Source organism: Macadamia integrifolia, chromosome 12 (assembly GCF_013358625.1).
Source record: "Macadamia integrifolia cultivar HAES 741 chromosome 12, SCU_Mint_v3, whole genome shotgun sequence".
Classification (NCBI taxonomy): Eukaryota; Viridiplantae; Streptophyta; class Magnoliopsida; order Proteales; family Proteaceae; genus Macadamia; species Macadamia integrifolia.
Genome location: NC_056568.1, coordinates 17,431,029 through 17,458,123, shown reverse-complemented (window position 1 = coordinate 17,458,123; position 27,095 = coordinate 17,431,029). Strand labels below are relative to the sequence as shown.

The following is a 27,095-nucleotide window of genomic DNA, read 5'->3' as shown; positions in this document are numbered from 1 at the left end:
CCTCTTCACTTTTTCATGTGCCGGCTAGTAGTTAAGCCTCTGACCAGTCTGCACTAACATCTAACAAAGCTCTCTTCACCGGGTCCCACCAAAGCTTCCTCTCCCTTTCTCAGCACCCGCAGGCCCGCACAACAGCTCCCTAGCTAGGAAGAGAGGTGAGATATGTGAGAGTAGAGAGAGAGAGAGAGAGAGAGAGAGGCCTAAGGTAGGGAAGGAAAAAAAAATAAAAAATAAAAAAATAAAATTAATACCCTAGAGTCACGCAAACGACTCTGCCTTTCCCCATGCGCCTCAACTACCCCAGGTCCCCTGCAGCAGAGTTGGTCACGTCTGCCTCCTCTTCATCCTTAACCTCTCTCTCTCTCTCTCTCTATCTCTCTCTACATCCTTTCTCACCTTCTCTGCTACCACCCATTTATGCCTTCCTTTTCTATTAATTTCTGTACCGGTATTTGTAATTTGTTGTTTGATGTTCGGCATCCATAAGCAGTAGGGGGAGAGAGGGAGATAAGGGGGTTGGGGGTGGGAATTCTTATATTTAATGGAAAAAAAAAATAGAGGAAAGGTGTAGCAGCTGAATGACACCCAGAAGAAGAGACCCTTTTGTTTTCTCACTTTTTGATGATATGTTTCCTTCTCTTAGGGTTTGCTCGAATAAAGCCTATCGTATTCTTCAGGTAACTCCTGTGGATCAAAGCATTCTCTTTTCTTTGCCTCTTTTGGATGTTCTTTCTTGTTTAGATCCGATGTTTTCTTGTTTCCTTCGTTATCTGTTAGCCTGGGGGTTTTCTTATGGGTTTCTGATTTCCTGCATTTCAACTGTCAATGTTTGATTCTATTCTAGATAATGTGTTTGCTGCTAAGGTTTGCATTATATTCTGAATTTAATGGTTAATGGGGGGCAAATTGAACAAAGCGATTGGAACTTTTTTGTTAGCTTGTCATGGGAATTAATTCTTGTATGAGAGCTGACTTTTATTTGGTGGGAACCCACCATTCTGACTTTTTTTTGGGGGTATTGTCTCAATTATAGGAATCAATTCTCGAATTTGGTCATGATTATGTCGTCGACTTCTATTTCTTTTATTCATCATGTTGGTTTAGTGAATTTGTGGCTGTTATCCTCCACTACATTGTACTTAAATATCAAGAATTTATCTTTGTCTGTGTTAGTTGAGAATTTGTGCTTCTTTTCTTCTATTTGCTGATTCAGTTAGTTGAGTTTATGTCAACCAATCCAACTGTAAGCATTTTGAGTTCTTCTCACTGGTTGATGATCACAGAGATTTTGACTTGAATTCTTTGCCAAACGCTGAAGGAATGGGTTCGGAAGATAAAGCTCATGGTAAAGGTATGGATTTTTGTTTTTTTGGGGGTTTATCTAAATGATTCTCTATCATATCCAATGTTTTTATATTCCTTGACTTTCTTGATTGAATGTTGTTACTAGTGATTTACTGATTTCATGTGGTAAAATTGTAAAGTGGAGAATTACTTAGGGACTTTGGCTTGTGGGAAAAATGTTAAGTTTGTTCATCTTCCTGGTGGTTTTCATGGTTGTGATAAACTATATATATATATATATATATATATATATAATGTAGTTCTTCAATGTATCTGCTGGGTATTTTTTCTGTAACCATGCTACAAGATAATATTTGGTGACTTAAATTGTGGTCTTTTATATCTTTGCTTTCTATTAAACTTGAATCCAAATTGTGGTCTTTTATATCTTTGCTTTCTATTAAACTTGAATCCACTTTTAGATGCTGTATACATACACACCTAATTAGATATGTAAGTATATAGATGTATGGATAGATATGCAAATATTATAATACTACATAAATGGAGGTTCTTTAATCAGTTATATTTTAGTGAATAACAAAAATTATAAGGAAAAGTGAAAAAATAATAAAGGTCCAGAAAACAGGCTGATTTTATGCTATGCAAGGTCACACTAAGAGCAAGTAAACCAGGCTTGAAACCGAAATATTTCGTGGAACCGCAAAATTTCAATCAAAACATTCCGGTGGATGGTTTCGAGGCCCAAATGGGCAAATTTGGTCCCGAAATTTCTATGAAACCCTATTTTAGGCTTTATGATCATAGTGAACACACACACAAAATGGTAGTTTGACCTCAAAACCTAGGTTGGTAGTATAAATTATATGCTATTGTATACATTCTCTAGTGTGGCCTCTTCCTCACAACTTTGACTGTTGCACAAAACTCCACAAATGCAAAATATTGTTGCTTTCAATGCATTCTACTTCCCAACAGCTTGTTCCACGCTTGTATGAGAGTGATTTGGAAAAAAAATACAACAAACCAAGTTCCTACAATCCTTAGAGTCGAAACTAGCTAAACTAACGAAATGGGTCATTCGAAACTATACATTTCATATTAAAGGTTTGTATCATTTTGGTCGAAACGATATCTAAACCACACATACTGTCAAAAATTCTTCGAAATAGTGAAATTTAGACCAAAACCTTGCATTTTATACACATCGCATGGAGTTTCATTTCAGCATCTTGCGAAACCGAAATGTTACGCGAGATTTCAGCAAAACCTCGAATATTGAATAGGAGCTATAGACACAGAACAAAGCCTAAAAGCTGAAGTTATTTGATGCAGATCAATCGGAGGATATGCTAGTGGTGGATCAGATCAATGGAAGAAAAGGAAGAGAAGAAAGAAGATAACCAGAAAACTCAATCATGGGGAGGGGAAAGAGGAGAGAGAAGAGAGAAGAGAGAGGAGATCGTGGGCAACATCCTTAATATTGAATTATTGATCAAATCAACTAATTTCCATTCATCAAATCGTGGGGGTGGCCTTAGGCCTACATTGCTTTGAATAAGATTGAAAATCCAAACAAGAAAGAACTCTACAGAACTGAATAAAATAATAAGGAAAAGATAACAGAAACTTTTCCCATGCATGGACAGCAAAAGGAGCGAGCAAAAGGAGTGACCTGGACTAACGTAACTACCCAACAAGTGACCCTAATAAATAAGGAAACTTCCTCCGGCCACGGGCTGCTTTTGGAAGAGTTCCTAACTAACCAAACTCTTAAAGAAAGAAAAATAAACCAGAAAAGGGAACTCCTGTTGCTAAGATAAGATGAAGTTTCCTAAATTAATTAGGGAACTAAATTAAAACGGGAAACTAAGGCTTAATCAGATCTGGAATTTAGTATTCAGTATCCCAGCCTAACCACAAGACTATAAGACTGAATAACAAATAAAATAAGAAAATAACCCGCATAACTAGTTCATGAATTTAATATTCAGCATCTAATGTAGAACTAGGATAGGGAGTCTAACTAAGTCTCAATCTGCAGGAACTTTTAAACCAAAGAACAACCAATAATCACCCAAAGATAGGCAGCAAACGACAGACCAGAAGTAAAGAGTCGAACAGTCCTTGTAAATCAGAATTTTTCAAACCCAGAAATTGGAGTTTCTGAAATCAGATGTTACACCAAACAATAGGACTAACCAGCAGCAGGTATAGGGTATTAATAAGCCACAGTCAATAACAAAATACCACAGGAACAGGGAAGTCAAACCAGACCTCAAATCTGGGCAGAAACACAATCGGCCAGAATAGGGACAAATCCCATAACTGCTGATTCGCTGGTCTGATGAACCTCAAATTAAGGTTGAGTTCCCCTCTATATAATCTTAACACTCGATCAAAAAAAAGAGAGCCATCGGATGGCTGGATCTTCAGAACAATATAGGGGCAGCAGGAGAGAAACTTGAAATTTCCAGAACCAGAAATCAAAAGCAGTTCAGATCCCTTACCTGGTTTGAAGAACCTTGCAATTAACTTTGAAAAGAAAGAAAGAATAGTTGAAGAGACCTCTTGGACTTCACGCCGCAAAGAGTCAATTGGATCAAACACCAATTCCTTTAGCCTTGATCAAACACAAGACCACCACTTTGATCACACACAGAGCAAACTCAAAAGAGCAACACCAACATTGCTTTTTTCATTCATAAAATCGTGGGGCTTAATGGGGGCCCTCTTCTTTATTTATAATAATAATGGTGGTTACATAAAATAGAAACTAACTTTAGTTTCCAAAAACTGAAATAGAAACTTACAAAATAGAAGGTCCTTTAGTTACTAAAGCTGGAAATAGAAACTAGGAATTAAAAGTGATGAAATTAGAAACTAAATAAACTGGATTTAGAAACTAAATAACCCCACCAATGCCCAACTAAAAAGGAAACTAACTAGTAATCCTATACTCAATCTTAGAGCCCCTATTTTAGACCCAAAAAAGTGGCCCAATACACTCCAAACCAGATGGACTGAAGGCCCAACACATGTACAACCCAACCCTAGGCTTATTTCTAATAAAACAAGCCTATTTTGGTTATTAATCTGCATCAACATCCTTGTTAGAGTCTAATTGGTCTTACTGAAACTAAATATGTCCTAACAAGGAAATTGAAGACTAACAACTACATCACGATAGGGACATTAAACCCATCGTGATCAATTAATAACATAAAACTTCAGGGAATCTTACAAGAATACCACTGCGGGCATGTGGCATGTACATAACTTAACAAAGTGAACCAAGACTTGAACCATGGGTTCAGTCCTGAACCAGAAAGTTGACCCAAAATCAGAACTGCAAGGGCTGTTGCATATGTAATCTTTGTGGATGTTCAAAACCAAGCAAATGCCCACATGGTTTTTTATAGGATGAATTGGGAAGGAAATTAAAATATTGTAACTTAGTTTAAAGACCTAGGTAAAGAATCCTATACATCCATTGAATATAACTTGAAGTCTGAAAACACAATATCATATCAACAATTATACTTCTGCAATCAATTTTAGTTTTCTTCGAGGTCCAATGTGTAGTAATATGAAGAAAATCTGAGAGACAGGCTAGGATTTGTTATGAAGAAAATTTCAGCTCAATTGACTTCTCATCTGGGTTCCCTGGTGGAAAGTTATATCATATCCAAGCTAACTACTGAAGTTATATTTTCCATTATCATTTTATCATGGTCTACTTGCTGCTGATTGGTTGGATAGATTTTTGCTTAGCTTACAGTTTTCCTTTTTTAGTTGTTAGCACAAGAATATGTGTTTACAAATGAAAAAAGATTAGTGGTGTATCGGGAGGCTGGATTGGTTTGGGGATCTCTTTGTCCCTCCAACTTGGTTTGCTGTCCTGTTCTTCACTGAAATGGCAAAGTTGAAGGGGAGATTACATCTGGCTGTGGAAGCCGATCTGAGGAGATTCAGGACTAGTCTGGAAGATGATCATGCTCACACCTTGAGTTGAAGTGGCTTAGCAGGCAGAGAGTTTATTTGAGTATCAAAAGCTGCCATTGATGGTGCTTCTTAATTCTAAGCTTACAAACTACAAAGCTTTCCAAAAGTTGGGTTCAGTCCCCTATGGGTATCAAAAGCTGCCAATGATGCAAGTTGAGTTCAATTCCCGGTGGTTATCCCTCAAGGTCAAAATTTGGAATCTTGCAGGCTAATATCAGGTAACTGATGATGCTGTCTGAGGAAAAATCTTTTCGTTTCTAGCATTTTGAGAAAGGATATTGGATAAGGTTGTAGAGGTTCTGTAGGTTGAACGGAGACAAGGAGAGTGTATATGTAATGAGATACAGTAGAGAGAAGGGCTGAATGCAAGAATAAATGTTGCTAGTTGCTTGATCTAAGAGCAGCAATATTCTATAGCTTGATACCATCTTGATCCTATAGATATTGGATTCAGTAACCAAGTTTTGAGATTAATAAAAAGGGTATTCTCTACGTTCTCACTTAAATTCTCACACAAAACATGAAGTTTTATTCAAATAATAAGTCCTACACTAAAATGGATTCCCTTTATCATGAACAAGAAATCATTTTTCTTATAATAAATCTTAATCAACTGCTGAACTGATTCACCTGAAGTAAGGTGAATCCAATTTTAATATAACATCATGTTTGGATCCCTTCCCCTTTGAATGAAGTGAAGCTAGACTTTAATGTCAGCTCTATGAGTAACCCAGGACCTGCAGGGCACAAGTGGAATTTTTAGAGACCTCCAAGGTAATGTTATACTAGCATATTCAGGTCCCAGAACTGTTGCTGATTCTGTCATTTGCTGAGATAAAGGCAATTAGAAAAGGCTTGATATTTACTCCCCCAAGGCTTTCTGTTTTTTATTGAGGGCAATGCCGCCTTGGTGATCAGGTGGGCTTTGCACTTTCTCTGGAGGCCTTTGGAGGTACTTGCACTTGATTATAAAAGCTTGAAGTCTCTATGCTGTGGGGGAATGTCTCATTCTATTGGAGATTGAGGTCTGCAAACAGCATTGCAGTGAATTGGCCAGATCTTTGGTTAATAGGAAGAACTTGTATTTGTCTCGTCTTATTATGTAATACTCTTTTGTTGCTCTAGGTCCTGGTTGATTGATCATGATCATTTGTTGTCGTTGTTGTATATTTGCAATGTACTTCTTTTCTCATCAATAGAGCCCATTTATTTGTCAACGAGGGGGAAAAAACTGAATAAAGTTTCTTCAAGTAAATAAGGGCAGAAAAAAAGGAATTGCTACCAACTCAAATGGCTGTAAAATTTTATAGTTATGTGTACTCTAAAGATCTTAAATCATGTAGTACATTTATTGATTGATGGGCTTGCATATTGTTGTAATAATGGGTTTTAGGGAAAGTGTCAGTTACCAAATGGACCCTAAGGGGTTTAATGGTCTTTCTAATTCTCTAGAACCTTATTTCCATTGTTATAAATAAAGAGGGCTAGTGTCATATTAGACACAAGTCATTACCCCATCCAACATGGTATCAGAGCTATAGGATCCGAAACCCTAAGGGCTCTCCCTCTTCTCCATCTCTTTGCCTATTTCTCATCTTTCTCTTTCACAATGCCTCCTTCATCTGTGCCTCCCTCCATCTGTTTCTCTCGTGGTGGGAGTTTCTTAAACCACCAAGAGGGTTTCTAGCCTCCATCCATCCTTCCCCTGGTCTCTCAGACTCTCCTCTACAATGATTTGAGAGAACCATAACCTTTTTTTATTGCTTTTTCAGGGTTTTCTCCGTGGAATCATTTTTTCCATTGCCGGGATGCTTTTTTCCCGCTCGATGCTTCGATCGTCTTGATGTTTGTTGCACTTGGTGCCCCTTATCCTTGTAGTGGTATGTATTGATCATTTTTTTGTTTGAGGTCTCCGTTCTAAAGCTATCCCCAAAATTGTTTTCTCTGGGGTTTTCTAGCTTTTTCTAGTTATTTTGGTGTTTTCTCTATCTCCGGCTAATGTCTCTTTTATTTGTCAATCCCTTGAGTAGCAACCATGTCTACCAGCTCATTTGCTTCTACTGGCGGAGACACGATGACTCTTCCTACTTTTCCTCCTTGTGCTATCTAGCTTGATGGCACAAACTACCTTATATGGTCACGCTTGGTCTGCATCTCCATCATGTCCCGTGACTATTACGGGTACCTCACTGAAACCACGAAGCGTCTGATCACCGGTCTTGAGATTGACAAGTGAATGTGTGCCAACTCTTTGGTTATGGCCTTCCTTGTCAGCTCCATGTTGCCACAGCTTTCGCATGGCTATCTTCTCCTTGACTCCACTACGAAGATCTGGAAGTCTGTCCAAGATATCTATTCCTAGGTAGGGAATGATGCTCAGGTCTTTGAGCTTCGCCAGAAGGTTCGTGATTTGAGGCAGAGAGGGCTCACTCTGTCACAATACTATTATGAGTTGCAGACATTATGGACTGAGTTGGATTTCTATGAGTATACTCCTTCCCACTCTGAAGATGTCACCAGTTTTCATAAGCGAGAGGACAAGATCAGGGTCTATGACTTTCTGGCAGGTCTGAATGTGGAGTTTGATTAGCTGCGGTCCCAGGTTTTGAATCGTACCCCTTTTCTTACTTTGGATCAAGCATATGCTGTGATCCAACTTGAGGACAGTCGACGTACCACTATGCTTCCACAGCAAGTCGTCACTCTTACTGAGAGATCTGCACTTGTCTCTGGCACTCAGTCCCCCACAGTCTGGTGGCTCCTCTATCAGGACTCCAGTGAAGTGCAATTACTGTGGGAAGGAGCATCACACCAAGGAGCACTGCTAGAAGCTTCATGGTCGTCCTGCTGATACATCTAGAAAAGGGTGAGGGAAGGGTCGTGTTAGTACTTTTGGGCAGACCAACCATACTGAGAGCCTTGACTCTGACTCTGCTCTTAGCTCCTCAGTAGCCTCGCTATCATTCGACGAGCTTACTACCCTCCGACGCCTCTTGAGTCTTGACACGTCCAAAATCTACTGCACCAGCCATTGCGAGCTTTGCTTATTCCATCCCTTCTGCGTCAGGTATCTCCTTTTGTGGTCATACTATGTCTGTCCCTTCTACCCCTTGGATTAGAGATTCTGGGGATTTTGATCATATGATAAGCCACTTGTCTCTTTTTTCACAGTACACTACTTGTCTTAGTAATGGTAAGGTCAAATTGGCCAATGGGACTTATTCCACTATTCTGGGAAAGGGCTTTGTTAGCTGTACCCTTTCTTTATCCCTTTCTACTGTATTGCATGTTCCTTCTTTTCCCACTAACCGTTTGTCCATTAGTAGTTTTACTTCCAGTCTTAATTGCAAAGTCATATTTTTCTCTTTTCATTGTGTTTGTCAGGATCTGGTGACAATGGCAACGATGGGCTCTGGTAGGGTATTTAGTGGTCTGTATTTGCTTGATGATGACTCAGCATTGGTCTCTGGTTAGGTTCTTCATACATCTTCTACGTCACCTCCCATCTCTGAGTTAATACAGTGACATCGACGGTTGGGACATCCTGCTTGGGAACTTTAGCTAGAGTTTTTCCTTCCTTTAAAAATTGTAATTCAAGTAAGTTTTTTTGTGAGGCATGTGTTTTGGCCAAACAAACTCCGATCACTTATTCTGTTTCTGGAATTAAAAGTGCCCCTTCTTTTTCATTGATACATTTTGACAATTGAGGTCCATCCCGCTATGTGTCTATCAATGGTTATCGGTGGTTTGCCTCTTTTATTAATTGTCATTCTTAGACTACTTGGGTTTATATGATGCGAACCAAGGGCGAGACCTTCTATTGCTTTCAGCAGTTTCACCATATGGTTCAGACTCAGTTTGATGCTACCATTAAGATTCTTCGAAGCGACAATGGGGGGGGGGAATACTTTGAAGGGTCCTTTCAAGCTACCTTTCCGATCATGGGATGATTCATCAGACTAGTTGTGTGGATACTCCGGCTCAGAATGAGGTTGCTGAGCGGAAGAATCGCCACCTTTGTGAGGTAGCATGCTCTCTTATGTTTGAGATGCAAGTTCCTCCCCTGTACTGGAGCGACGCAATTCTCACTGCTGCCTTTCTTATGAACCGAATGCCTTCTCGGGTCCATGCCTTCCACTCCCCTTTGGATTTTCTCCAAGGTTCCGCTGCTTTTCCTGTTCCTCCTAAGGTATTCAGTAGTATTTGCTATGCTCGCGATCACCATCCTCGTGGAAAGTTTGATCCTCGTGCTCTCCGATGCATTTTCTTGGGGTATGCTCCTACTCAGAAAGGCTATCGGTGTTTTCATCCTCCTACTCGGCGGTTGGCTTGTGACTATGGATGTTGTCTTTCACGAATCTATGTCATACTACATTACAACACCTCTTCAGGGGGGATCTTATTCTATTGTGGAAGATGTGTCGCCAGAAATTGTTATCCTTTCTAGTATCCCGTTTCAGGGGGAGAGTGACTCCTCCTTCTTGTACTGCGCCTCGGCCAGAGATACGTGTGCATAGTCGCAGAGAGCAAACTCAGACCATTGCACATCCAACATCTACCCTACCATGCAGTCGTCTCCTCTTGAGCTTGATCTTGTCCCCTTGGACCTTGGTAATTCTCCTTCTCCTTCTGTTGATCAGTTTCTTGAGTTGCCTATTGCTGTTCGTAAAGGCATTAGGTCTTGTACTTTACACCCTATTGCTAAAACTATTTCTTAGGACTCACTCTCTCCTTCCTACTATAGTTTTGTGTCTTCTCTTTCCTCTATGTCCATTCCTCGTACCTGGCAGGAAGCGAGTGCAGACTCACAATGGCAGGTAGCTATGGTTGAAGAGATGCAGGCTCTGAAGAAGAATGACACATGGGATCTGGTGTCTTCCCTCACAAAAGAAGACAGTTGGGTGCAAATGGGTCTTCACAGTAAAACAAAAGGCTAATGGTACAGTGGATCAGTACAAGGCCAGACTTGTTGCGAAAGGTTTCACACAGACTTATGGGATTGACTGCCAGGAGATTTTTGGTGCAGTTGCTAAGATGAACACAATTCGTGTTATCTTGGCTTGTGCTGCCAACTTAGATTGGGATCTCCAGCAGTTAGATGTGAATAGTGCCTTCCTTCATGGGGAACTTGAGGAGGAAGTGTATATAGACATTCCTCCTGGGTTCATTTGCTCTAAAACCCAAGGGAAGGTATGTAAGCTAAAGCTGCCCTGTATGGGCTGAAGCAATCCCCTCGTGCTTAGTTCGGACGTTTCCATAAGGCTATGGTTGCTACAGATTACTCTCAAGGCAATGCTGATCACACTCTGTTTATCAAGAGATCTGGTGGGAAGATTGCTTTCCTAATAGTCTATGTAAATGATATTGTTGTTACTGGTGATGATCTGGCAAAAATCTTTCACCTCAAGAGATACTTGAGTGAGGAATTCGAGATCAAAGACCTAGGACAACTTCGTTATGTCCTCGGCATTGAAGTTGCCAGGATTTCCCGTGGGATCTACTTGTCTCAGTAGAAGTATGTGCCAGCGGAAGTATGTGCTTGGTCTTCTCTCTGAGATAGGCATGTTGGGGTGTAAGCCAACAAACACTCCTATTGAAGCTAGTGATCACCTGAGTAGCAAGGAAGGTGATCCGGTAGATAAGGGGAGTTATCAGAGATTAGTGGGGCGGTTGATCTATCTCTATCATACGGTCCCTAACATAACATTTACCGTCAGCCTGGTTAGTCAGTACATGCATGATCCCTACTCGACTTACATGGAAGTTGTGTTGCTTATTTTTCTGTACTTGAAATTTGCCCCAGGATGTGGCATCCTTTTTTCTCCTCATGATCATCTTAGGGTGGAGGCCTTCACTGATGCGGATTGGGCAGGTTCCCTGACCACAGGTCTATTACTAGTTATTGCACCTTTGTTGGTGGTAGCCTTGTTACATGGTGCAACAAGAAGCAAGCCGTGGTTGCCAGTTCAAGTGCTGAAGCAGAGTTCCGTGCTATGGCACATGGCATTTATGAACTCCTATGGCTTCATGGTCTTCTCACTGAGTTGGCTGTTCTTGCTACCCTTCTTATGAAGCTCTTTTGCGACAACAAATCCGCCATTAGTATTGCTCACAACCCTGTCCAGCATCAGCATGATCAAACCAAGCATGTGGAGATCGATCGACACTTCATCAAAGAGAAGCTGGATATGGATCTTATCACTGTGCCTTTTAGTTCCTAGTGATGAACAACTGGCTAATGTATTTACTAAAGGTCTTAGTAGTAAGATGTTTCATCGTATTATCTGCAAGTTGGCCATATGTGATATCTATGCACCAACTTGAGGGGGAGTGTTGTAATAATGGGTTTTAGGGAAAGTGTCAGTTACCAAACGGACCCTAAGGGGTTTAATGGTCTTTGTAATTCTCTAGAACCTTCTCTCCATTGTTATAAATAAAGAGGGCTGGTGTCATATTAGACACAAGTCATTACCCCATATAACAAAATACAAAGGACAAAAGAAGTAAACTTCTTTATGCATGTGTTGCTAAGCTTCTTAGGCTTTTTCTTCTGGGCTTCTAGAAGCCAACATCTAATGATCATGAGGGTTAAAAAATCTGATCCAATAAAAACTTTTTTTTTTTTTTTTTTTTAATCTTTACCCGCAAAAAACCTAAGAAGCTCAAGAAGCACCCCCCTTCCCCCACTTCTTTGGCTTCTCTAGCTTTTGGGGTAAAGATTCAAAATGAAATGTTCTTATCGGACTCAATTTTTTACCCCCAGAATCATTAGAAACTGCCTTAGAACCCCAATAAGCTTAGCAACTCACGCACTATCAGGTTTACTTCTTTTGTAGGTTGTATTTCTCTAAGAATACAAAGAGGTGAGCATAAAGCAATGCCTCACAGAAGCTGAAAACATTGGGTGGGAAAAGCTGGATATGAAATCCCATTCTCACTAGGTTTGTTAGCAGTGCAGTGTAAATTGTCAACCCATTGAGCTTGGGCTATGGGCTTTATAGGTGAATTTTCAATTATAACAAGAACAATTAAAGAAAAGGGGGGGGGGTGACAATTTTAAATCTTAAAGTAGCAAGGCTAATGGGTTGTCCTTTCTCACATGTACGTGCTGGGGGTGGGGGTATGCAAGATTGTCAATAGTTAGTAGATAGACTGTAAGAGGTGAAGGGATTGGATACCAGTTCTGGGATGCAACTCCCACAGACTTACCGGCAAAGTATGCTGGCATCTTGTAAACTTGAAAGTTTAATCTCTCCTCTACCTTCAACAAAGCACACTTCAGCAGGATAAACTCAAATACCACGGCCCAGACCAACAAATAACAATGCCATTCATATCTTATGGACAAATATGCGAAAACCAGAATTTCTCGAGCTAACCACTAGAGACAAATACCGTCAAACATGTTTCAGCGAAAACTCTGTTTCGAGCCTGATCGAAACCATGCCCGAAACTGAGTCCTTGAACCATGTAAGAAAACAAGCTAAACATACGTAGCTGGACACCCCAAGGTTAGTTCCCATGGACTCTCCCCCGATCTATTTAGAGCCTAAATTTGGGTCAGACACAGCAAGGTTGTCAACCCACATCTTCAGTATGTGTTGGATGGTGTGTCTAATATGACACTAGCTCTTTTTATTTAGAACAATAGAGAGGAGGTTCTTGAGAATTACAAAGACCATTAAACCCCTTAGAGTCCGTTTGGTAACTGACACTTTCCCTAAAACCCATAAAACCTATTGTTACAACACTCCCCCTCAAGTTGGTGCATAGATATCACATATGCCCAACTTGCAAATAATAGGATGAAACATCTTACTACTAAGACCTTTAGTAAATACATTAACCAATTGTTCACTACTGGGAACAAAAGGCACAGTGATAAGGCCCATATCCAGCTTCTCTTTGATGAAATGTCGATCGATCTCCACATGCTTGGTTCGATCATGCTGGACAGGTGTGAGCAATGCTAATGATAGATTTGCTGTCACAAAAGAGCTTCATAAGAAGGATAACAAAAACAACCAAATTAGTTAGAAGACCATGAAGCCATAAGAGCTCACACATGCCATGTGCCACAACACGAAACTCTGCTTCGGCACTTGAATGGACAACCACAGCTTGCTTCTTGCTTCGCCACGTAACAAGGTTACCACTAACAAAGGTGCAGTAATCAGTAGTAGACCTGCGGTCATCAGGGGAACCTGCCCAATCAGCATCTGTGAAAGCCTCCACCCTAAGGTGATCATGAGGAGAAAAAAGGATGCCATGTCCTAGGGCAAATTTTGAGTACCGGAGAATACGCAACACAACTTTCATGTGAGTCGAGTAGGGATCATGCATGTACTGACTAACCAGGTTGACAGCAAATGCTATGTCAAGGCTTGTATGAGAGAGATAGATCAACCGCCCCACTAATCTCTGATATCTCCCCTTATCCATAGGATCACCTTCTTCACTACTCAGGTGACCATTAGCTTCAATAGGAGTGTCTTCCGGCTTACACCCTAACATGCCTATCTCAGAGAGAAGATCAAGCACATACTTCTGCTGAGAGAAGGAGATCCTACAAGAAGACCTGGCAACTTCAATGTCGAGGAAGTAACGAAGTTGTCCTAGATCTTTGATCTCGAATTCCTCACTCAAGTATCTCTTGAGGCGAGAGATTTCTGTCAGATCATCACCAATAACAACAGTATCATCTACATAGACTATTAGGATAACAATCTTCCCGTTAGATCTCTTGATGAACAGAGTATGGTTGGCATTGCTTTGAGAGTAACCTGTAGCGACCATAGCCTTATGGAAACGTCCGAACCGAGCACGAGGGGATTGCTTTAGCCCATACAGAGCACGTTTCAGCTTACATACATTCCCTTGGGTTTTAGAGCAAGTGAACCCAGGAGGAATGTCCATATACACTTCCTCCTCAAGTTCCCCATGAAGGAAGGCATTCTTCACATCTAACTATTGGAGATCCCAATCTAAGTTGGCACCATAAGCCAAAATAATACGAATTGTGTTCATCTTAGCAACTGCACCAAAAATCTCCTGGTAGTCAATCCCATAAGTCTGTGTGAAGCCTTTCGCAACAAGTCTGGCCTTGTACCGATCCACTGGACCATTAGCCTTTTGTTTTACTATGAAGACCCATTTGCACCCAACTGTCTTCTTTTGTGAGGGAAGACACACTAGATCCCATATGTCATTCTTCTTCAGAGCCTGCATCTCTTCAACAATAGCTGTCTACCATTGTGAGTCTGCACTCGCTTCCTGCCAGGTATGAAGAATGGACACAGAGAAAAAAGAAGACACAAAACTATAGTAAGAAGGAGAGAGTGAGTCATAAGAAACAATTTTAGTAATAGGGTGTAAAGTACAAGACCTAATGCCTTTACGAACAGCAATAGGCAACTCAAGAGACTGATCAACAAAAAGAGAAGGAGAATTACTAGGGTCCAAGGGGACAAGATCAAGCACGAGAGGAGACGACTGGCATGGTAGGGTGGATGTTGGATGTGTAGTGGTCTGAGTCTGCTCTTTGTGACTATACACAAGTATCTCTAGCTAAGGCGTAGTACGAGAAGTGGGAGTGTCACTCTCCCCCTGAAATGGGATACTAGCGGGGATAACAATTTCAAGAGATGGCGGCACATCTTCCACAATAGAAGGAGACTCCCCCTGAAGAGGTGTCACAGTGTAGCATGATGCAGATTCGTGAAAGAACGAACATCTATAGTCACAAACCAACGCCGAGTAGGAGGATGAAAACACCGATAGCCTTTCTGGGTTGGAGCATACCCCAGAAAAATGCATCGGAGACCACAAGGATCAAACTTTCCATGAGGACGATGATCGCGAGCATAGCAAACACTACCGAATACCTTAGGAGGAACAGGAAAAGCAGCGGAACCTTGGAGAAGATCCAGAGGGGAGCGGAAGGCATGGACCTGAGAAAGCATTCTATTGATAATAAAGGCAGCAGTGAGAATTGCGTCGCTTTAGTATTGGGGAGGAACTTGCATCTCAACATAAGAGCGTGCCTACCTCACAAAGGTGGCGATTCTTTCGCTCAGCAACCCCATTCTTAGCCGGAGTATCCACACTAGTCTGATGAATCATCCCATGATCGGAAAGGAAAGCTTGAAAGGACCCTTCAAAGTATTTCCCACCATTGTCGCTTCGAAGGATTTTAATGGTAGCACCGAACTGAGTCTGAACCATGCGGTGAAATTGCTGAAAGCAATAGAAGGTCTCGCCCTTAGTTCGCATCATATAAACCCAAGTAGTTCGAGAATGACAATCAATAAAAGAGACAAACCACCGATAACCATTGGCAGACACATAGTGGGATGGACCTCAAATATCATAATGTATCAATGAAAAAGGAGTGACTTATTTCCAGAAACAAAATAAGTGATTCGAGTTTGTTTGGCCAAAAAAAAAAAAGCCTCACAAAAAAACTGACTCGAATTACAATTTTTAAAGGAAGGAAAAACTCTAGCTAAAGTTCCCAAAGGGGGATGTCTCAACCGACGATGCCACTGCAGTAACTCAGAGATGGGAGGTGACGTAGATGATATCTGAAGAGCCTGACTGAAGACCAATGCCGAGTCATCATCAAGCAGATACAGTCCACTACATACCCTATCAGAGCCAATCGTTGCCCGTGTCACCAGATCTTGAAAAACACTATGAGACGGGAAAAATGTGACTTTGCAATAAGACTGGAAGTAAGACTACTAATGGACTAAAGGTTAATGGGAAAAGAAGGAACATGCAATATAGTAGAAAGGGATAAAGAGGGGGTACAACCAACAGTGCCCTTCCTCAGAATAGTGGAATAAGTCTCATTAGCCAATTTGACCTTACCATTACTAGGACAAGTAGTGTACTGTGAAAAAAGAGACAAGCGGCCGGTCATATGATCAGAAGCCCTAGAGTCTATAATCCAAGGGGTAAAAGGGACAGACATAGTATGGTCACAAAAGGAGATACCTGACCCAGAAGGGGTGGAATGTGCAAAGCTCGCAGTGGCAGCTGTAGGAGAGTCTGGACTTGTCAAGAGGCTCCGAAGGGCAGTAAGCTCATCAAATGATAGCGAGGCTACCGAGGAGCTAAGAGCAGAGTCAGAGTCAGGGCTCTCAGTATGGTTAGCCTGCCCAAAAGTATCGGCACGACCCTTCCCTGGCCTTTTTCCAGATGTATCAACAGGACGACCATAAAGCTTTCAGCAGTGCTCTTTGGTGTGACGCTCCTTCCCACAATAATCACACTTCACTGGAGTCCTAGTAGCAGAGCCACCAGACTGTGGGGTTGTACTAAGGGACTGAGTGCCAAAAATAAGTGTAGATCTCTCAGTAGGAGTGGCAGCTTACTATGGAAGCTTAGTGGGACGTGACGTACGTCGACTGTCTTCAAGTTGGATCATAGCATAGGCTTGATCCAAGGTAGGAAAGGGGTCACGACTTAAAACCTGGGACCGTAACTGATCAAACTCCACATTCAGACCTGTCAGAAAGTCATAGACCTTGATTTTGTCCTCTCGCTTCTGAAACTTGGTGACATCTTCAGCGGTGGAAGGAATATATTCATAAAAATCCAACTTAGTCCATAGTGACCGCAACTCATAGTAGTACTATGACAGTATGAACCCTCTCTGCCTTAGATCACGAACCTTTTGGCGAAGCTCAAAGACCTGAGCATCATTCCCTACCTGGGAATAGATATCCTGGACAGACTTCCAGATCTTCGTAGCGGAGTCAAGGAGGAGATACCCACGTGAAAGTTGTGGCAACATGGAGTTGACGAGGAAGGCCATAACCAGAGAGTTGGCACACTCTCACTTGTCAATCTCAGTACTGGTGGTCGGATGCTTCATGGTTCCAGTGAGGTACCTGTAATAGCCACGAGACTTGATGGAGATGCAGACCGAGCGTGACCACATAAGGTAGTTTGTGCCATCTAGCTTGATTCCACACAAGGAGGAAAGGTAGGAAGAGACGTGGTGTCTCTGCCAGTAGAAGCAGATGAGATGGTAGGCATGGTTGCTACTCAAGGGGGCTGTGCAAATAGAAGAGACACTAGCCGGAGATGGAGAAAGCACCAAAATAACCAGAAAAAGCTAGAAAACCCAAAAATCGATAAAGGGTAAAACCCTGAGAAAATGATTTTGGAAATAGCTCTAGAACAGAGACTTCAAACGAAAAAGTGGTCGGTACATACTACCACAAGGATAAGAGGCACCAATCGCAACAAACATCAAGATAATCGGAGCATCGAGCGGGGAAAAGGCATCCCAACAATGAAAAACGTTCTCAGGGAGAAAACCCTGAAAAAGTGATGAAAACAAGGTTATGTGTCTCTCATATCATTGTAGAAGAGAGTTTGAGAGCCCAAGGGAAGGATGGGTGGAGGCTAGAAACTCTTTTGATGGTTTAAGAAGCTCCCACCACTAGAGAGAAGCAGATGAAGAGAGATGGAAAGAGGCGTAGATGAAGGAGGTGCTGGGAGAGAGAGAGAAATGAGAAAGAGGCAAAGAGATGGAGAAGAGGGAGAGCCCTTAGGGTTTCGGATCCTAAGGCTCTGATACCATGTTGAATGGGGTAATGACTTGTGTCTAATATGACACCAGCCCTCTTTATTTATGACAATGGAGAGAAAGTTCTAGAGAACTACAAAGATCATTAAACCCCTTAGGGTCCATTTGGTAGCTGATACTTTCTCTAAAACACATAAAACCCATTATTACAACACTAGAGATACAAAGGTGTGATTAGGAATAATACTCGTTTAATTACAGAAACTAAGAATTGTATGTTACAATTAGATTTGGATAACACAATACTTCAACCCCCCCTTTGATGAATTACACGATAGTAGGGGCTTGGATTATTTTGTAATTTTCTTTGATATCTTTTTATATTACGGAGCTGGATATGCATAGGAGATTTTATTGTTATTTTGTTTCCCAGTTTACTTTAGTTTCTATATTCAGTTACGTAGGAGAATAGGAGCCTTTGTAATATGGTTCTTAGCCTTTTCCCAACTAACTGGGGTTGGCTAAATGGATCTGCCAAAGAATAAAATAAAAGGAAAAAATGAAAGAAAAGGGGGAAAGACAAAGAAAAGAAACATTGTAATGCAACATCTCCCGGGACATCCCATCTAAATGCGGTCGGTAATATGGATCTTTACCCTCCAAACAACTCTGTTTGATGTCATACTATGATCAGACCTAGACTCTGCATGTCTTTCCTTACCAACTCATTAATGATCATTTTAGGCCTGCCCCTAGCTACTCAACCTCCTTCCATTTGGATCTGATCACTCCTCCTCATAGTTGTCAAGGCGTCGCCTAGGAGTCCAGGCGGTTTGCCTGGGGCCTAGGCGACAGCCGCCTTGTTGCACTGCATGTTGCCTTCTGTTTCGGCACTTATTTATGCCAAATATCATTCAAGTAAATGTTTCATTTACTTAAGATATTATTCATAAATAAGCAAATACCCCCTATTTGAATCCAATAAAAATAGTTTAAAAATCAAATTCCAAAAGGATAAAAAGTCAACCCCCCAGTCCAAGAACAAAAACTGGATTTTGGTTATATGGACGATTTTCAACTTTTAAATGCTAGGGTTTTTCTCAATTATGAAAATTTTATAAATTCTATCATGTTAAAATATTGCTAAAAACCAAAAGTCCGGTAAAAAAATATTTTGTTTTGATATTCATAAAAGTATTTTCATTCAGGCGATTTTAACAGTATTCGCGCACTTAAAAATAAGTTTGACTGAAGCATTACTTTGTCATTGCAACTCAGATTTAAGTAATCTTAGACTTGTTAGAAAGCTGATTTTGTATTATAACTAATACAAAAAGTCTCATGTAAAAATAAAATCATTTGACCAGTCAAACTTATTATAGAATTAGAGCATTTTTCTAAATGTTGATTTTTTATAACTTAATATGACTTAATGTTAATTTTTTATGATTTGATGTGGCTAAATGTTGATTTTTAATGACTTGATGTGGCTTAATCTTGATTTTTTATGATACAAGGTATATAAAACTTACTAAATAATGTTAGAAAATTGAAAAAATAAAAAATAACACTTGTTTGCCTAGTTCGCCTTAAGGCGGGCACCTTCTCGCCTAAACGCTTAGACAACCCTCCACCGCCTTGGTTCGCCTTGGCGCCGTGACAACTATGCTCCTCCTTACTGCCTTACTGGAGCATCCCAAGGCCTCCGTTGAACATGGCCATACCACCTAAGCGGCATTATCCTGAATTGGGGACACTCCCAAATCAGCTTTTGCTCTATCATTTCTCACTCTATTTCTCTTAGTTTTGCCGTACATCCATCTCAACATCCTCAACTTTGCTACACTGAGTACACTCAAAATAGAGAAGTCCAGAATCAAGAGAAACTTAATAAAGTCAAATCAACAAATCAGACCAGCAGATCATACTAGTCGAGTGGTCCTCTATATGCCTAGGACAGTTGCTGAAAATACCAGCGAGATCCAAGGGTTGGATCTTCTTCAATGCTAATTTCTTGTGTGACTGGGAAACCTCAAAATCAGCCAAACAGATGATCTTTTGAATGATCAGATTTCAGATTCAATATAATCAGTCTGAAATATATCTCCACTACTGAAATCAGGTTCAACAGAATCTTAAAGAACTGTTCTTGAATGCCAGGTTCAGCAGAATCTTAAAGAACTGTTCTTGAATGCCCACCGAAAGAGGAACTTATGAAATTTAGCCCAGATTAAGACTGCAGAATGCAACCAACAAATTATAAATCTGACAGCAGATAACTGACGAGACTACTGACCTATTGGTGTTGTGAGATTAGAATACTGATCAGACCTGTAAGTAAATCCCTTGTTTCCAAAAATCCTAGACGGAAGGGGAAAGCTATATTGCAGGAGTGTGACTTATTCTGTTGCAGGTTGCTGAATAGGACTTTCTGTACTCTTAAACAATCAATAAAAAGAAGTAGAAGGGGAGAGAGTGACCTGGGCTTTCCCACTGCAAGGTTTGATTGGCTTCACCCCAATCGAGGCCTTGATTCACCCCAAGGTGAACACTGCTTCACCACAGAGTCAAGAGAATGACAGGTTCTGAAAGCTGAAAATTGTGGGGGACAGTAGAGCCCATTCCTTTATTAATGAGAAACTTCCTCCTTACAATAAGTAATAAAATAATAATAAAACAAACTAAAACAGAATAGAATACCTTGGTTGACTTCCCATTAGATAGTATTTTCCAACTTACCTCTATTAAAGAGATAAGATAAAATAATAACTAAACCATAGTTGTGACGGCATCTAGGTGACCCAATGTGTTGGAGGGGGCCTAGGTACAAGGTACAAGGCAACACCAACAAGTTGACCAAGGCGTCCAAGGCACCTTGATGCTTAGGCGATGCCTTGACAACTATTTACATAACCAAACTGTAAAAAATTGTTCCAGAACTGACTTCAAACAAACTTACACATTACAAAATTGGAACGGGGCCATATTAAGCCTGTGCAATCAGAACTAGGCCACGTTAAGCAGGTTTCTTCTTGGACTTCCTCCACTGGTAGTTCTTCAATTCTGCATCACTTTTCTTATTATACTCATGTAACCATTGAACGAAAGGGTAGATTGGAATGGAATGAATATTGAATGAAGTTTTGGTTTTCCAAGCTGCTAAGAGCTCTGTTATGTTTTTCCTCACTCCTCTCCTTATTCGATTCATCTCTGAGATAACCTTCTCAGGTTTGATTCCTCTGTTCCTCTTCTTCTATCTTTCCTGTCTTTGTTCTTCACTTCTTTTTTTGCTTCAAATTGTTATACTGCTATTCATTCTTTCTGTTCCTGTGGCTGACGTTAATCGTGGGTTGCCCACGGATGAACTCTTGAGTTATTTATCATAGGGGAAATTACCTAGATCCACTAGATAAGATAATTTATTACAAGATAAGAAGGTCGAAAGTTTCTTTTACATTAACTAGTTTCAAGTTTAAAAATATTTACTTAATTCCGGAAGTTAATCATTGTTCATGGGACCAAAAAAAAGTAAAAACAAATTTCCTAAAATAACCCTAACCTTACTTGACGTGCATAACTGCTGAGGTGGAATCACACCGGCCCTTCTTCTGCCCCTTTGCATCGGCCCCAACCTTATTTTCAAAAGCCTTCCCAGAAGGGAAAAAAATGTCTGTGGAGACAATCTGTGGCGGAGACCGGCGGAGACATCTTAAGCTGGTGACACGTGGCTTGAGCACGATCGCTTTGTGTCATTCATTAGGTTTCCATTTTGTGGATTTCGGGTCAAAACTCAAGGGATCCCTCCCCTTTCAAACCCCCTATTCTAATGCTTCGGCTCTGAAACGCGGTGAGTGAAGAAACCCTCATTGCTCGATCATTTCTTCCTACTCTGCTCTTTCTTCGATCCTCTCTCTTCCTCATTTATCCCTCTCAATTCGTCTCCCATCAGTAGCTGTAAATCGGCTTTGAAACAGTCATTGCTTCAAGGAGGGACTACTTCCAAGTTTCGACAGAGCTTCAATTCTATGGTACCAGTAAAAACCCTAACAATAATTCACCAAAACCTGAACCGAGAAAATCAAATATAAAGAATATATTCGTATGATCTGAGGCATCAAATTGGTACCCCCATCTTTTTCTGCTGTCTTCATCCCTAGTGACCCACTATTCTGAATTTTGATAATTTACCATTTCCTTCTTTCCCTGAACTGATTGTAGCAGAGGCAAAGAAGAAAGAGAGAGAACTGAAATACAAAATTGTGAAGAAGCCTACCAGCAGAGCGGTGTCTAAAGTGCTTGTAAGATGAAATAGAGAAGAGGTAATTGAGTCAAATCCTCTGGATAGAAGGAAAGAGTCGTCGCTCAAGTGTTTACCATGTATGGACTCAATAGCCTACCCAGCTTACCGCCCTTTTTTCCTCCTTTGATTTCCGCCGTCCATTCGTACCTGCGATCAACGCCATCCTTCTTAGCATCTTTGATCTCAGCAGTTATGCACGTTAAGTAAGGTTAGGGTTATTTTAGGAAATTTACTTTTACTTTTTCTTGGGCTCCATGAACAATAATTAACTTGGGTAATTAACTAAATATTTTTAAATTTGAAACTAATGAATGTAAAATAAACTTTAGACCTTCTTATCTTGTAATAAATTATCTTATCCAGTGGATCTAGGTAATTTCCCCTTTATCATATTTGTGGGCCCATATTGATCTATATTCAAGGTTATTGAACATCATCCTGTTTGGAGGATTATATGGAATGCAGGTAACAATGATTTACTCACTTTGAGAGTAGGGAGAGTCCATTGTTCTGGGGCAGATCGACTGTATATGCTGCTATAGCTTGCAAAAATATAAAGGTAAACAAGCAAGGGAGAAAGGACTTAATAATCTGGAAAACTTGGAAATTCTACTTTAATTTTTTATTAGTTGGGTTACATTGTACTCCATTTGCAGGGTGAAGACTTGATTTGGAGACTAACTTTTAGTGATGCATGGATACACACATGGTATTCAGATGCACGGTGGGAGTCTGACGCTTGCAAGCTGTCAAAAAAAAAAAAGGATTTGAGGTTTTTGCAGAAGAAGTGTTCATTGCAAAAGACTCAGATATGATGTGAATTTCAATATTTAAAAAAGGAAAAAACAAAAAAATGATACCATCTATGGGACAAAAGGAGAAAGAACACGAGGGAATCTCTAGGTATAAATCGGTATTTCTTGGTATATCAGAATCTGACATACACCCAAAAGAATGTCATCCATTTAGAAGAGTCCTTGCAACACCACTAACTTGTCTCAGGGGCAGGGGTTTAAAATGAGTAATTGGGGACAGAAGCGGTTAGAACTGATTCTGACCCGATTTGAATGGATCGGCTTGAATCACTCTGAAAAACCATAGAATTGGCAGATCCAAGGATTATTCCAATGATTCTGGTGTTTTCATCTAGGAATCGACCATATTGAATTGTCAGAAAACAGTATCGGTGACCACCAATTCTGATCTGAATTAGGTGATTCTTGATCCAATCATTGATTCTTGGAGCCCTGCTCAGTAGTAATTTTGTCTGTATCTTTGAATGACTAGCTAATGAACTTCTTTTGTAATGACAATCTTTAATTCATCCGGCAGTCCTTCTGACATGAGCTGCTCTCTATTCCTGTAAATTATTTGTTGTTATTATTCAGTACTTCCAGTTTTCATGTTCTTCTATCCAACCTGATTCTTGTTTGAACCTAATTTCGTGATTCACTTCCTTGACTGTATCGAGTTATGGAATTTAAGCAAATTTGTGAACATATGTGCTAATCTTTACTTATTGTTGTAATTTCTCTCCTATTGAAGAACTTGTTTTGCTGGGTTTTCTTCCAGTTTTTGGTGTACAGAGCTTATCTTCGAGTGCTCAGAGTACACCAGAGAAAAATGAACATTCTGATGCTGTCCCTAGAGGTCAGGAGCTGCTCCAAGAATATCTCAAGTCTGGTCCAAAGAAAGAATTGCTTCGAACATGCTTTGATAAGGAAAAGAAACATTCTGCCTCATCAAAATATAGAATGAGTGAAAATGTCAGGACAAATAACAAAGGATGTAAGAACCAGGAGTCAAGAAAAACTTCTTCCAATCACTCTACGTTAACCAACCATGAGGCTCCTACATCTAAGAAGCAACCAAGGAAGGGCGAAAATCCTGTTCGACTTCTGCCAACTACAGAGTCGTCTCTGGAATTTGAGTTTTCAGGCACTTGGGTTTGTAAAAATTCTGCATGTAGAGCTGTCCTAACATCGGAAGACACATTTTGCAAGAGGTGTTCGTGCTGCATCTGTCATCTGTTTGATGACAATAAGGACCCTAGCCTTTGGTTGGTCTGCACATCTGAGTCTGGCGGGAGAGACTCCTGTGGGTCATCTTGCCACATTGAGTGTGCACTTTTACGGCAGAAGGTGGGGGTTGTCAATCTTGGGCCAATGATGCAGTTGGATGGAAGTTATTGTTGTCCTTCTTGTGGCAAAGTCTCGGGGATACTTGGGTAAGTAAATTTGTTGCACTTCATCATCAGAAAATTGCAAATAATGTTGATAATCAATATTGAAATGTGATCTTTGTTTATATTTGTCTGACTTTCTTTTCTATCCTTTGTGAATTACCGACAATTAATGTTAATCTGAGAAAGTGCCATCCAACTTGTTATTGATCAATACAGTGACAGAACAAGTAAATGGTTTAAATGTTGATGGCATGTATTTCATCTGACATACAATAGGTATTTCTCTGTGAATTGATTTTATTCCTGTGGTATGAAAACTTCTCACAGATACTGGAAGAAGCAGTTGGTGATGGCAAAAGATGCTCGACGTGTAGATGTTTTGTGCCATAGGATATCCCTGAGTCATAGGCTCCTGGATGGGACTCGCAGGTTTAAAGAACTCCATGATATCGTAGAAGAAGCTAAAGCAAAGTTAGAAACAGAGGTTGGTTCGTTAAGTGGAGTTTCAGCCATGATGGGTCGGGGCATTGTCAGCAGGCTGTCAATTGCTGGGGATGTGCAGAAATTATGCTCTGTTGCAATTGAGAAAGCAGATGCATGTTTAAATGCTGTTTCTGGTGCCAACCGACATCACAGAGGTTAGTTCCTACTGACGCAGATCTGTCCTGTTCAGATTGAATTTGAAGTTCCTCACTACAAAAATGAACCAAATTCTTTGTTTACATTTGCAGAGGATTCACTTCCTGCTGCTTGCAGGTTCGAATTTCAAGAAGTGACATCCGAGTCTCTCATAATTGTACTGAAAGAAACATCCTCTGCATCTGCTGATAATATTAAAGGCTACAAGCTTTGGTATTGCAAGAGCAGAGGAGAGTCATACACCAAAGAACCAGTTACTGTCTTTCCAAGAGATCAGAGAAAAATTACAATATCAAACTTGCAGCCCTGTACAGAGTACACATTTCGAATAATCTCATATACAGACTCGGGTGATTTGGGTCACTCTGAGGCAAAGTGTTTTACCAAGAGCGTGGAGGTAATACACAAGAATTCTACTCCAGCACTAGCTATGGATCATAAGAATGAGAATTCTCATGTTGAAGGAAGTTCTTCTAGTGCCAAGGGGGAGCCAGTGATGACCTCTGCAGTTGGATCATCTGGTTTCAAGGTCCGAGATCTTGGAAAGGTCTTGCGTCTTGCTTGGGCACAAGAACATGGTTGCTTTGATAGCTTTTGTAGTGCTAATCTGGAAGAATGTTGTGGCAGAAACAGTGTGGAAAAACCTGAAGATGTGGAAGAAGAGCAACCTCGAAATGTTACACGTGAACTTGATTTAAATGTTGTCTCGGTGCCTGATCTGAATGCTGAGGTAACTCCACCATTAGAGTCTTCAAGAGATGATGATATTGGATGCACTTCAGAACGGGTTGTTGAGGCTGAGGATGATGTTGCTTATCATGGGATGGAGAAGAATGGTCTATCAAGGTCAAACGGGAGTGGTGATTCTCAGACGTGGACTGTTAGGCCAGTAAGAGAAGTACCTGCTGTAGAGTCCAGAATGGAGTTGTGTAGAAAACGGACATCAAGCGGAAATGAAGATACATTTGATTGTGATAGCACTCTGATTAATGGATCACCATTCCGACTCTCTAGTGTGGCCAGTCAGTTTGATGAAACCTTTGAGTACTGTGTGAAGATCATTCGATGGCTGGAATGTAGGGGTCACATTGAACAGGAATTCCGAATGAAATTCCTGACATGGTTCAGCTTGAGATCAACTCATCAGGAGCGTAGAGTGGTACACACCTTTATCCGGACTCTGATTGATGACCCGAGCAGTTTGGCGGGCCAGTTGGTTGACTCCTTTCTAGAAATCATATCCAGCAAGAGACCCCGGAATGGTTTTTGTAGTAAGCTTTGGCACTGAATCAGCAGTGGAATTGAAGATTACTTTGGTACTTAAGTTATATTTCTGATTACTTTTGCTATTCACATTTTACAGGCAATTCATGATCATCTTAGGAAGTGATTCTTTTCTGTTGGGGGTCAATCCTCCAATCTAAGATCCTGTGGAGAAGGTTTTTGATTCTTATTCAATGGGGAACCAGAGATATCTTGTAAAAGATGCTCTGTTGTTTGAACTTAGTTTCCCTGGCTTCTCTATTGACAATTTGGAGAAGTGAAATTGTTTCAATGTGGATTTTTGGGCTATTGTAACTTGTATTCATAGATAGCTAGATTGGAAATTATTTCAGTGTATGGTCATCATGGATGATGCCAGGCTGCAATAGTATTAATTATCGAATGCACTATTGGGGCATCAAATGTATTTGATGTATTTGATTTTATTATGTCAAATGATCACTCCTTGTAACTCTAGTAAGATTTTGGATATTTAGCAACTTAAAGCTTTTTTGACTGGCGTGAAAAAGCTAGTTTTTCCTTAGAGTAAGTTTTCTAGTGAAAATGGTTATATGCCAACTCTTGTTGATGCTTTAACGAATGATTCTGGAATTCGATTGAATAGAAGACACGGATGATTGATATGTATCTATGATATTAAATATGGGTGGAGGTTAGGTATGCCACTAGCTTTCCTGGAGTTAGCATCCCAATCAATGGGAGGGTTAGGATGAGAAGGGTATAGGAGACTTTTTTAAATAGTGATTGCGTATGCGGTATTTTTCAGTTGAAATTTCTTTGTTTATAGACAACAAAGATTACTCAATTGTTCTATCAAAAAAAAAAAAAAAAAAAAA

At 40.4% G+C, this 27,095-nt stretch overlaps 1 protein-coding gene across 3 annotated transcripts; it reads left to right on the top strand.

Moving 5' to 3' along the window:
- Positions 1–187: 187 nt before the first annotated feature.
- On the top strand, positions 188–26,782 carry LOC122057658 (VIN3-like protein 1). 3 transcript variants are annotated; one of them, XM_042619841.1, is made up of 6 exons: positions 188–677; positions 1,284–1,351; positions 23,724–24,378; positions 24,664–24,974; positions 25,068–26,246; positions 26,339–26,782. In XM_042619841.1, exons 1-6 carry the CDS (start codon positions 622–624, stop codon positions 26,347–26,349), a joined length of 2,280 nt encoding a protein of 759 aa, XP_042475775.1. In that variant the 5' UTR covers positions 188–621; the 3' UTR covers positions 26,350–26,782. The 3 variants fall into 3 exon arrangements, with proteins under 3 accessions (XP_042475775.1, XP_042475774.1, XP_042475776.1); XM_042619842.1 differs by adding an exon at positions 5,101–5,528 and having other exon boundaries at positions 622–677; positions 25,068–26,782; XM_042619840.1 differs by having other exon boundaries at positions 189–677; positions 25,068–26,782.
- Positions 26,783–27,095: the final 313 nt, after the last annotated feature.